Source organism: Musa acuminata, chromosome BXJ2-1 (genome assembly GCF_036884655.1).
Source record: "Musa acuminata AAA Group cultivar baxijiao chromosome BXJ2-1, Cavendish_Baxijiao_AAA, whole genome shotgun sequence".
In the NCBI taxonomy this organism is placed as follows: domain Eukaryota; kingdom Viridiplantae; phylum Streptophyta; class Magnoliopsida; order Zingiberales; family Musaceae; genus Musa; species Musa acuminata.
Window position 1 is genome coordinate 39,678,140 of NC_088338.1, and position 13,534 is coordinate 39,691,673.

The window sequence follows — 13,534 nt, forward strand, 5'->3', positions numbered from 1 at the left end:
TAAGGCAGTCGACCTCATCACTGATCACCTTTTGCTGGTTGGGGGCGAACTTCCTCGGCTTTTGTTTCATTGGTTGAGCCTCAGGGTGGATGTTGAGGTGGTGTTGGGTCAACCCCCGGGTTGATCCCGAGCATATCTCTTAAGGACCATGCGAACACATCAGCATTTCCCTTTAGGAAATCGATGAGTTGGAGCTAGTTTGCGTCAGGGAGTGTTGTCCCAACTTTCATGGTCATGTCGGGTAGGTCCCTCTTCAAGGGTACCACAGCGAGTTGTTCGGGCGGCTCTAGGTGCGTCAATGTCCTGGCTTCCTCATGGGGATCCGAGGCTTACTGGGGTCGCGACTTCTCGGAAGGGTGACTACTGTAAAGTAGCACCACCTTGACTCTCTAGGATCGCTTCGGGATTCCCCGATCCCTATTGAAGTCAGAAATTTGACGGCCCAGTGATAAGTGGAAACCATCGCTTTTAGTTTGTTGAGTGTCGGGCGACCGAGGATGACGTTGTAGGCCGAGGGAAGGTTGACTACCATGAAGGTAGTCATCATTGTCTTGGCCCTCGATTCTTCCCTGATGGTAATGGGGAGGATGGTGGTCTCGAGTGGGGAGATGGAATCCCCCATGAAGGCGTCGAGGTATAGTACGTCGATAGAGCTCCCGGTGTCGACCATCACTCTTTTCACCCAAGCATTGGCGATCGGGATGGAGATCACCAAAGCGTCATCGTGATGGGAGCGTTCGACCTCTTCGGCTCCATAGGTGATTTTGGGTTCGAACTTGGGTCTAAGATGCTTTTCCACCGTGCTGCGGGCGTAGACCTTCCTTATCATCATGCTATTGCCACCGGTAGCTGATCCATCGGTGATGACATCGATTTGTTTCTCGATGGGACCCCTGGGGTGCAGGGATGCCTCTCTTGGTTCCTTAAGGTAGCGCCCGAGGTGACCTCTCCGGATCAACTCCTCAATCTAGTTTCGGAGGTCATGGCAGTCTTCTGTATCATGGTCATAATCTCAATGGAACCTGCAATATTTAGATCGATCCTTGTGAGTAGCCTTTAAGGGATTGGGTTGTCGCAAGAGGCCTTTCTCCCTGATCTAGAGAAAGATCTCGATACGAGAAGTGTTTAGAGGTAGAGGTGGGGGCCTCGGGAGTAGTTGCTCGGGTCGGTCGGGCCTCCTGTGAGGTTACGCTGGTGGTGCCGAAGTTATTCCTCAGGCCTGTTCCATCCTCGGCCTCTTGCTATCCTCGCACCTTCCCACCATCAGGGCTTCGGCGGCAATGTACCAGTTGGTGCATTGGAGCATCTCGGGGATGGTTGCAGGCGGCTTCTCAATCAACAACCAGAAGAACCTCGAGGGTCTTAGGCTCATAAAAAATGCTTGCATGATCAGAGAGGGATGAGTGTTTGGGAACCCCCGGATTTTGACGGCAAAGCACGCCACAAATTTGGAGAGTGACTCATCTTCGCGTTGGGATAACACGAGCAGTGTGGCCATGGAAGGCCTGGGTCGTACACTAGCTAGGAAGTTTTACTCAAACTCCCTTGCGAGCTAATCAAAGGAAGAGATCGAGGATGGCCGTAATCGGTTGAACCATGCCCATGCTGGTCCTCTGAAGGTAGTCGGGAATGCCCGACACATCAGGGTGTCGGAGGTGCCATAAAGGGTCATTTGAGCTCGAAACGCGGTGACATGCTCCATGGGGTCGGAGCCGTCGTCATATGTCTCCAACGCTAGGAGTCTGAAGTTGAGTGGCATAGGCTAATCCTAGATTTCCTAGGCGAATGGGAATCCACCTGAGCTGCTTTTGCCCGTCTCGCCGCATGACTTGTGGAATTTTCACTGGAACTCATCTAAGCGATGGTTAACTACGGATAGCTAGACCCCGAATGAGTCATCCGCCGAGTCCAATGACAAGGTGTCAGGCTCTGGGAGGGATGTAGCAACTCGGTGAGGTGCAGGCACGCTTTTCTCGGAAGACCTCCTGGGGTTGCAATATGCTCTCGGGCTTCTTCGGTCCTAACTTGTTCCTCGTTTGGCCTCTGTGGAGTCGAGGAAGCTACTAAGTGCACCATCTGTGGGATGAGCGGGACAATCATTTTCATCATTCCTACCAAGGTCTATACTTTCCAAGCTAGGTCGAGGAATGCCTTGGGCGAAACGATCAAGGGTCATGTAGCATATCCGGGAGGGAAAGCCTTGGTTCATTAAACATATGCTAGTAGCGCTCTGGCGTCGAAACCGGAATGCCCCCGTCCCTAAGGACAGGGAGGAGATGATCGCCGAGTCCAAAAAGGGGGCAGTCAACTGATAGTTCTCCCTCGAGGGAAACTCCTGCGAGGTGCTCCTACGACATTGGCCCTCCTTCTAGCGCCAAAATGTTAATGAATGAGTGTATCGTGACTGATGTATCAGCACGGTTTGGTCCACGAGTCAATATCAGGAGTTCACGATTGGTTGGGCGAGGCGCCAAGGTTGATTACGTCCGTAAGTCGAGGTGTCGATGCCATCTGGGGGAAATGCCTCTCGTTCGAGACGTCGACTCCATCTTCGAGGAGAGCGTCTCTCGGTCGAGGGAGTCACACTTCAGGGGACGATCGCACTCCTGCACAAAAGGCACTCGTCGGGGGGTTCTCGACTTTGGCCTCTCGACGGTTAAGTTAGTAATTGGTTTTCTTCTTTTTTTATCCTCCCCTGGCCTGATGTCGGTCAGAGGCTTTTATACTACTTATGCGAGGATCGGCTATACACGGGTTTGGCGCGACAGTCGATCCCGAGTGGAGAGGTGGTACCTTCGTACGGTCGTCGTCCCGGAATACGCGGAACGGTGCCAGGCGACGCGCCGTCCTGAGCCTTTCGAGACGGGATGTACCGACGGGTGCCTCGGCATGGCTTCTGTCTTGGTGTGTGAAAGTCCTCCCTCAAGCTGATGTGGCAAGGACGCGAGTGGTGATATGGCTGGAGTCGAAAATATGCCTTATCATATTCCGCTATGAATCCTACGTATCCAGAGAAACTTCATCGAAGCCATGGAATCAGGAGTCTAAGGAATACCACGAGATCCGGTATGGATGCCTTCTTTCAAGTATAGTCAGCCACATGAGATAGAGACGTGTTAGTAGATCTAAAAAGACAAACGAAACTCATGCACCTATGAAATATAGCTAAACAACCATTACAATGCCATATGGTTTTAACATTTTTAAAATATTTCCAATCACAACCGTCTTAGCATGCGATATAGTTTGAGAAAAAAATCTTGCAAGTTACCAATTATAACCTAAAGTGTGTGAAAATTTTGGGAAGGTCGAGGCGAGAATGTCGTAACTTTCTTGCAATGATTCAATGAAGCTTTCTCTGTTTCAAAAAAGATAAATGTCTGAAAATACAATAAGTCACACATAATTTACGAAACACTGTAACTAAATACAAATTACAGATGTGACTCACCCACCCTCACTCCCTAGATATGTACCACAGTCATCAGTCATCACACTGGTCATGACTAGTGATGTGAACTAAAGAGGTCTAATAAATCATCATGATCATACTAATCCTTATCATGATAAATACTAGAAAATGCAATAAGTTGGATAAGTCTCTCTTGGCACTTGATAGGAAGCTAGACATGTTGAACCTGGCTTAGTTTACCTAAAACACCCAAAACCCAACTCCACTTAGTTCGGAGACCTAAACTTTTGATCGAGATATGACACTAAAATAAATTTTGACATCTAATAATAAAAAGACTTATATAGATGCAGAAAGTTATATTCTGGGCTAACCCAGACGTTTGTCCTAGATCTAAAATATAAAAAAGGAAAAAATTGTATGTAATAGTAAACCTTGAGTTGAATAAAAAGAGTGTGTTTATTGTGAGTGTAAAATGTGTGGTGTGTATTGTGTTGCGTCGTGGTGTTGCGTCGAAGGTCAGAGACTTCTGCGGCCTTCTATGTCTTCGCCGAACGCTACGGATAAGAAGAAAAGAGGCGACGTCACCGAGGCAATGTAGTGTACGCCCGTACGGTACCATAATGAGCAAACCTCGAAACATTAGTACGATACGAAATTACGAACTTTGATAAAAACCATACACAAATATTACTTTTTCTCCCTATACTTTTTCATTAATTGTTTTAATAAATAAATAGCTTCTATTGTTGATCTTCAAGATATAAAACCAAATTGATTTCAAAGATATTTGTTTCAAACCTTATCCTACTCTCAATAACTCTTTTCCAAAGTTTCATAGAATCACTCATGATTAAAATTCCTTTATAATTTGAATATTTTTGTATGTCACCCTTATTTTTGTAAATTGGCAAAAAAAAATAAAGGACCTACCGAGTAGTTTATCGAGATAATTTTTGCTACAGGAAAGAAGATTGTGTGTAAAAATTTGTGTACATGATAAGGTCAAACATTTTAGATACTAGTACAAGTAATGGTACCCATACCAGAATCTTATTATATCAGTACAACTTGGCATATTAAAAAAAATCAAGAATGTTTAATATATCTGTACCAGCTAGTGTGGTCATTACTTATTATTAAGATTCGTTGACATTAGTAGAAAATACCATTCTGCCAGACTTCCAAATTGTCATCAATTGTTGTTGGTCTAATCTGATCGCTTGATGTTAACATATCTGCTTCAGGAAAACGAGCAAATTATGGAAGTGGGTTCTGTTCCAAGCAAAAACATATACTAAATCATTTATAATATGAGACAAGAAAAAACAGTAAAGAATGCTTTGAGTGAACTATCCAATTCAACAGATATAATTCAAGGACTGGTTGGGCCAAGAAAATCAACAAAAGAAATTTGCTTATATCCTGGTAAGTCCGAGGAAAGATTTAACTCTTGCAAAGCTTGATAAACATTGAGAGAATTTCATTCTTACTCTAACTGCATTACATACAAGAACAAGAATTGACCAAAAGATAGAGCTTGGGCTTTGGAAAGCCAGTTTTCCTGATACTGACGTGTAATTCCATTTGAAATCATCTTGCATCCTCGAGAGGAATCCAACATTCCAAAATAGAACTCGTGTATTGCACTAATTATTTTTAATCCAAAATTATGATTTACATTATTAAGAACACTTATTAAAGTGTGCATTTGGAGGAGACCTACCATGCTACAAGAAGCTTTTGTGACGTAGCAAGGTGCACAATCCATAGTATTTTCTACGTTCATATGTTCATCCATATCCTTACTCCGTCACTTCTTTTCACTCAGTTGAAGATTAAAATGCACGATATCCTAAATTTTTTGTTATATCAAGATTGGTCTAAACCCTCTAGGTTATCTTAAAAGGAAATGTACATATACATAGTAATTTGAAGTTTCCATCAAACATATTCCATACACATTTCAAGTTATTTCTAACTTTGTCAATTTTAATTATGTTAATGTCATAAAATAGTCAGAATTGGCCTGGGTGACGCTAATTTCTTGTAGCATGGTGAAATTTTCGAGTTTCGAAAAATTAGCTACCATAAATTTGGAAATGGAAACCATATTTAAATCATGTCTCCAGTAACAATTAATATATGAAAAGTATGTAATATAGGAAAGATAAGTATAGATTAAACGTGTAGGTCTTATATAGGGTTTGATCCCCAGAACACACATACAGTCTCCAAGGTATAAAACTTCACGTGTGCAGGAACATTTGCTTATATTAGGTTACAGAAGGTTATATTGATGAAACTATTATAAGTTGTGTTAGGTGCTACATACAAGAAGGTACAAGAGAACATCAGTAAGTTCAGCTAACAAAGACAGACATCAAGATCTAAATTTTAGCATAACCAGAATAAGTAAAACATGAACTACTGATGAGATCCAAGAAAGGTTATAATGTTGTGACATTCTACACCTATGGACTATCAGATCAAAAATAACAGAATTGAAACTGGTGTATACCTTTAACCAAACCATATCTGTATCACACATTAGTAACTCATAACCAAAAGGTAGGAGAGCATTTATCAACAATACTTTTTCCCTTCCCATTTTGTGAAATTTGGCAGATCCCCACCCAACATCTACTGTTACCATTTTGCTGCCCATGTCAAAAACAGGAATCCCTTTCCAATACAAAGCCTCCAATAATTTGGTATCCATAGCACCTATATCCAAAAAGAGAACTCAGATAAGTGTTATGTGAACTTTTTGTACATATGAATCTAATGTTGCTTAAGAGGTGCTTGACTTACCAACAAGAATGTTAAAAATATTAAGATCCGTTAGGTGTTTGACCCAATTCAAGATAAAGTCCAGGAATGCATGGTTCCCAAATGTCACAATGATGATATTATCTTTTGCACGGTGCTTCACCATCTCCTTGGTTAGTAGAAACGACTTCATATCAGGCATTTTACTATCAACGGGCACATCCCATATGGCTCTTGTGAACATGTCCGAAGGCTCTCTTTGCAGCCTTGGTGTTCCGGTTACTGTCAAAAAAAAAAAAAAAATTTCTTAGGTTTACTCAGATTGCTACTGAAAAGGTATAAGAAATCAAAATTAGTATGTTAAGACAAATCTAATAAGAGCCTAACATCTGATTACTCCTCTTCAGCCTTTCTTTAGTATGTTAAGACAAATCTAATAAGAGCCTAACATAGAATGGTGAAAATCTAAGTAGAGGTAGAAATTATTATTAATAATCAAAGCTGAGGTAGCATAAATTATTAATTTTGTACTAATTTAATCAAGTCCTTGTCATTGTAAATTAACAACATATATTTATCCAAGTGAAGCTTTATTGATCATAATAGCATCTAAGCCCCATTGAATAAGCAAAAAAATGCCAAACTGTAGAGCATTCACTCTTTAGAGTGATGCTTAGCAACAACAGAGACATTTCAGGGGACGTGATTTCTTATTGAGTATGTATTCAATCAAGCCACTGAAGATCCATTCATGGGTTCGCAGAAATCTATGCTTGTATTTCAACAGTATTTATTACAGAAAAGGTAGATGTAACTAAACGACCTTTTACTAACATATTACATGCCCTACAGACTTTCATCTTCGGTATTGGGGAACAAATCTATGAGAGCAGAACCAAGACTATCCTAATCTTGCGGAACAAAGATACATAGCCCCTTTAGATACTCTCTTTCTTCCTAAGCCTACTCTTCTTGCTCTCTCCCTCCTTTTCTTCGTCTTCTTCTCCTTCCTCTTCCTCTTTCCCCTATAATCGACACATTAATGCCATGATACATTATGAAGTATCGACACATGATACATCCAAATGGGGCATGGACCCACATAGGGTACCTGAAATTGCATTACTTATTTTTGAAATCTTTCTAGTATCCTTTAATGTAAAATCAACACAATGAGTTGGTCAAGTAGTTCATTATAAATGTGATCTTCTTGTTTGTAATATATTTACTAATAAAATAAATCATTTTACAAATGATACTGCCAAAGTACAATAGAAGAACTAGAATTTCAAAATTTATAACAATAATGGTGTAACTTTTAACAAATTTTTGCTTTTGTTGTCTAATAAACAGCATTTTTCTCTCAAATTTGTTCCATCAATTTGTCAAGTAGTTCAATTGTCTTTTTTCTATATTTTCATAATGGTAGATGCATCTAAAGACTTTACAAGCATTGTATATAATGAATTATTCATCCAAATGTTAGCTATACTTCTTTATCTCAGAACAATTTGTGTATCTGATACTACAAAACAATAATATTTTACATCCTTATGACCTCCTTCAAGTTAATTATGTAAGCTAGCTCATTCCAATTTATGAAACTTGGAGCTCATAACTTGGGAGGATTGAAGTTTCGACCATATGTTCTGTGATAGCTTCCAGATTCATCTTTTTCTTATTCTTGCATGAGCTTGGTTCTGATGTCACTAGGTGCAGGATAATGTTTTGGACTTCCTCCACCTACATCCTTCTTTTGCAACTTTTCAAATATTTATATATTTTTTGCTGAATGTTGTCTGGTAAGACCATTACAGTTCTTCAGCAGAATGCTTAAAAGAAAAGGACAATACTTGTCTTTCTTTAGCCAATGTATCATGGTTTAGCTGATGACAAAAAGGTCATGCAAGACTTCAGTGTTCATTTGAACAAACAACCACTATTTTTAGAAATTGGTCTTGATAATAGTACTTTTGGTTATATGTTTATATTGGGGTGTCATGTTTCTTCAAATTCGGCCACAAGAAAAAATAAGTTGATATGCATCGTCTTTGAGATAGTATAGTTTCAGGTAACGTGAGCAATTCTTGAATGTTCATATTTTAAATTTATCATATAGCACCCCTCATTTCTTTCAGTTGTGAATGTAGGTTGATAAATGACACATTTATACTATGTTATTTAAAGAAAGGTGATGTTTGACCTATGTGTCAATAATCAGAACTCTCTAATTGCCTTGTAGAAATCTTGACGATGAATGATGGATATATACATAGATAATTTTCTTCTCTTTGCTTGAGAGAATATATATTATCATTGTCACTTTTCGAACTCCAAACCTTCAGTTTATCTTGGTTTTTTTGTGTATAATCAATTAGCGTTCTGAGTTAACATTGCAGAAGGGACTTTGGGTGCATCTTAAACAATGTTAGTAACAATTATATCGCAGCACTATTGTCTTAACTATGATGAGTTGAAAAAATAAAAATGAATGGAATGAAATTATTTCCCTAAAATAGCTTTTGTGCTTTATTTCATATGAATTATATTGTTGTTTGAAGTTTGTCAATATAGTGTATAATCATAGAATCCATTAATTTGCTACTAACATATTTGTGGTGGTTTTAGACTCATTTTGTAGGGAATGTGATACATTTTATTATTATTTTGCTTATAATTTGTGAATATAGTGGTTTTTAATCATCATATAATAATATCCAGGTTACAAGAATATTGGTGTTGCTCGATTTACTACCAAGTCTTTTGTTGTGAGAAATTGCTTGCCCAATGCCAAGTCTGACATGCTATTATCATTTTGGAATTCTCCTCTTGAATCAGGAAAGTAAAACTATGTGTTTCTATTATGTTCTGTTAAATAAAAGGAGGAGAGCTTTTTGGCCATGGTAACTTGTACATACTGTCTTGATTCATGATACTTTGTGCAGAATCATCTGGTATCGCTAGTGTTGTGTTATCTATGTGCCACTGGTTATATTTTTCGGGATATTCAATTATTCATGATCAATCAGTAGCCTTAAGGAAACCATTTTGCGGGAATCGAATCGGGAGATGTATGCACAAACTACCAACTGAAATCAAATAAGATCCAATATTATATATGAATTTGGGAGTATAATTTACCAAGACTTATTCACTACTGATTCATACTTCCTCGGTTTCTCTCGAAGAAAATCATAATGTGGAATGTAATTTTCTCTTTTTTTTTATTTTGTTTCTTTTTGCTGCTTATATTTCTATCATAATGGTTCTTCTTGATGAATGATCCCATTGAGATTTCTTTCGCTTGTTACAGTGTAACATCATCCACGTATTTGCATTTCTTCAAGCAGCTCTGATGATTATTATCACATATTCTAATCATCGCATATTCTCTTGTGTAACATGCTACTTGTGTTTTTACTTATTTATTTGTAAATTCTTCATGCGTGTGCAATGTCTTTGACTTTATTTCAATTGCATTTTCGTATACTTAGTGCTCTAATATTTGCCATAAGTCGGGCCTCGAGAGACCTTCTAAATGTCTTAGTTCCGTTCAGTTTCACCGGTTCATCTGCACACACCTAATGGCTGGCACATTGTACATCGGGCTGTCGGTCCTGAAAACAACATTGTAGAGCTCTATTGATCTTATTTTTGTTTTAATTTTGAAGCTTATCGATCCATTTCTATTTAATATGTTGAGTGTATAAATCCTGTACGTCAACTATTTAGTTTATGAACATAGAATTGCCACAAGCATGTCTATAATTGGATTACTGCCATGGTGTCTGCTGTCTACCACCTTGGAGACTAAATAACAAGTAATTTGTATTAGATCAGTTTGACTTGGTACATGTGTTAGAGAATGTGGTGTTGGGTGACAACTTCTTCCTACTCTTTTTGCATTGATTTGCCTATTCTTGTCTCTTGGTTTTTTTTATGAATGCTCAAACAAGTACACTATGTTTCTTCTGGCATTTAGGAAGTTTTCTGCTGCTTTGCTCTATGCCTGTTTTCTATAGATCAGATCAAGTGCTACTCTTAACTGTTTCAATGGTTATTGTTGTATTATATGCATAAGAAGCAGAAATGGCAATCATTTAAGCAACCAGGAGATCAAGAATAGGAAGTATATGACTTTCATCATTGCTTATCTTTCCTTTATTTGTTAGTTCAGTACAGTTCTATATTTTTTAGATTCTTGGTCAACATTTCGTTATGCTTGTGACGTTTATATCTGTTTTTGGGTCTTGAGATTGATTTCAGAGGCAACTCAGTAGTCTCTAAGATACCGAAATTTGTTCGTTGAATGAATTATTAAACTAAGAAAAGATAGCAGACTATTATATCCTGAATAAAGATTGTCCCATCATTTGTAATAGTAATTCTAAAAAATGCTAGGTTTATTGTAATGAAATCAAATAGTTAAGTTAGGAATTAATTTTTATTTCCTTACTTGCTATTGTAATTTAGGAAATCTTATTCTTATTTCCTTGTTTGTTATTATGAATTAGAAAACAATTATTAAGCATTTCAAATAGGGTGACATCATATTTGTTAGTATATTAAATAAAAATAATTTATATTAAATAAATATAAAAAATAAAATAAATTTCCTTTAATGGAGGCTCACCTCCTCCTATTTAAGGGGAAGGATTTATCTCTTTTGTTCCTCACTTAGTCGAGCCGAGCAGCGGGAGGAACGAGAAGTTACACCTTACTAACGAGAGGTAGGTTTCCCTACCTTTCTTGAAAATAAAAATTATAGTTTTTATTTTGATTCTATAGATGTTGAAAGTTTTGTAGTTTGAAAATATTTATCAATTTTTATTGTTGTATTAAAAATCTATCAGTTGAAGTTTTTATAATGTCTTTTGATCTCTGCTTTAGATTTTTATTTTTATATTTAAACATGTTAAAAATTTACATGTTTTATGTATTAAATATATGATATTTCTTGGCTTTACAACTTATTTTTAATATTATCTAGATTAAAATTTTTGATATTCTTTGATCTAAAATTTTTAATATTTTTTGATCTGAAATTTAAAATATGCTATTATAAACGATTTAAAATTTATTTGACTAGAATGTGTTAAAATTATACACGTGTTGAAAGTATGATTTCTAATTTTTATTGAATTTAGAAGATTATTTCCTTATAGTAAAGCTTATCTCCCAATTTTATTTTTTAATTTGTTATTATGCTTTTTTTTGTTTATATAATTATCAGTGAATATATGTTGTGGTATGAAATTGGATATAAATTAGATTTAAATTGCTCACGGACCAAGCCCAACCTATAGGTCAGGTCATAGCATTATCAGGCCTTTTATCTCCTGTCTTGATATTGGGTTGTTTTCGGGGAGCAAGGCTGAAAGTGTCTCGATTGAGGATTTTAGTGCTTTGATTTCTTTTTCGAGAGACTGGTTCTTTTCTATCAGAATTTTGAAGTTTTTCAGATGAACTCTACTTGAGAGGCAGGTTCGGCCAATGGCCAAGCCTAGTCAATGGATCAGGCCCAACCCGTAGTCTAACCCAACCCAACCATCATGGGCGGTCACATGCGACGCACATAACCAGTCCATGGGCCAGGGCTGGGCCAGCTTGGCGTGATGCATGCCCAGTCATGTGTAGTGCACATGACCAGTATATTTGTCACATCTTGAATTTTATTTTTTTTTCATATCTTTCCACACAGGACAAATAGATAAAATGCTAAATGCATAAACGTCACTTTATTCATCATCTATAACCATTTATTATAATTCATTTATTCATCAAATTAAAAATGAAAAAATAAACATAGTGATGTTAACTTCAAGAATCATCTAAGTGGCTCTACCTAACGGTAGAGGAAGGTCCAATCTCCACTGGAATTCGATTTAGTACCAGAGGGAGGCTGCTCTGAAAATCAAAAACAAAGAAAATTTAGCAACGTTGAGTAGGAACCTCAAAAGTCAAATCAAAATGAATAAATGATCAAAATTCAATCAATCATCCCATTGGCGTATATCAAATACTCGAAGGAGCACTCCCCCAACAGCAGATTTAGGGGTTTACTTAGGTTTAGGGTTTAGGGGTTCGGGGTCCAGGGTCCAGGGTTGAGGGTTGAGGGTTTAGGGTTTTAGGGTTTAGGGTTTTAGGGTTCAAGGTTCAAGGTTTTAGGGTTCGGGGGTTAGGGTTTTAGGGGTTCAGGGCTTAGGGTTCAGGGTTCAGTTCAGGGTTTAGGGTTAGGGTTTAGGGTTTAGGTTCAGAGTTCAGGGTTCAGGGTTAGGGTTTAGGGGTTTAGGGCTTAGGGTTTTAGGGTTTAAGGTTTTAATATGATTGTAGATCATGATTATTGAATACTGAATTTCCAAAACATTAATTGGTTAAAAGAAGAAATTAAGGTAAATAGATAGGGTTTTGTTGTGATATTATAATTGTTAAGTGTTAACACTTCATTGTCGATTGAAAAGATAGGTTAACAAATTTTAGGGTTTAGGGTTTAGGGTTTAAGTTACATCATTAAATTTTTTTGAGAGATGTTCAGAATTTAATATGATTATAGATCATGATTATTGAATACTGAATTTCCAAAACATTAATTGTTTAAAAGAAGAAATTAAGGTAAATAGATAGGGTTTTGTTGTGATATTATAATTGTTAAGTGTTAACACTTCATTGTCGATTGAAAAGATAGGTTAACAAACTTTAGGGTTTAGGGTTCAGGGTTTAGGGTTTTAGCGTTTAGGGGGTTAGGGTTTTAGGGGTTCAGGGTTCAGGGTTTTAGGGTTTAGGGTTCAGGGTTTAGGGTTTTTGTTTTTTCGTGTTTTAGGGTTTAGGGTTTAGGCAGGGTTTAAGGTTTAGGGTTTCAGGATTTAGGGTTTCAGGGTTTTTAGGGTTTCAGGGTTTAAGGTTTAGGGTTCTGGGTTCAGGGTTCAAGGTTTTAGGATTTTAGGGTTCAGGATTTAGGGTTTTAGGCATTGTTTACGATTTTAGGGTTTAGGGTCCTTGGTTTGTAGAAACGACTTCATATCAGGCATTTTACTATCAACAGGCACATCCCATATAGCTCTTGTGAACATGTCCGAAGGCTCTCTTTGCAACCTTGTTGCGTGTGTGTGTTGTGTATGTTATGTGTATGTGTTGTGTATGTATGTGTATTGTGTATGTGTCTTTGTGTGTTATATATGTGGTGTTTAGGGTTTTAGGGTTTAGGGTTTAGGGATTAAGGTAGGCATATACAGAGAAAGAATATGGGATTAAGGTAATGCATATACAGACATGGTTGAAGCATGTCTGTATATGCATTACCTTTATCCCATATGTCTGTATATTCTTTCTCTGTTTTATTTGCTTACATGA

The 13,534-nt window shown here is 37.6% G+C and overlaps 1 protein-coding gene across 1 annotated transcript; it reads right to left on the bottom strand.

Annotated features, from left to right (window-relative positions):
- Window positions 1–295: 295 nt before the first annotated feature.
- On the bottom strand, window positions 296–829 carry LOC135598267 (uncharacterized). Its single transcript, XM_065091799.1, has one exon. The coding sequence runs from the start codon at window positions 827–829 to the stop codon at window positions 296–298; it is 534 nt and encodes a 177-aa protein (XP_064947871.1).
- Window positions 830–13,534: the final 12,705 nt, after the last annotated feature.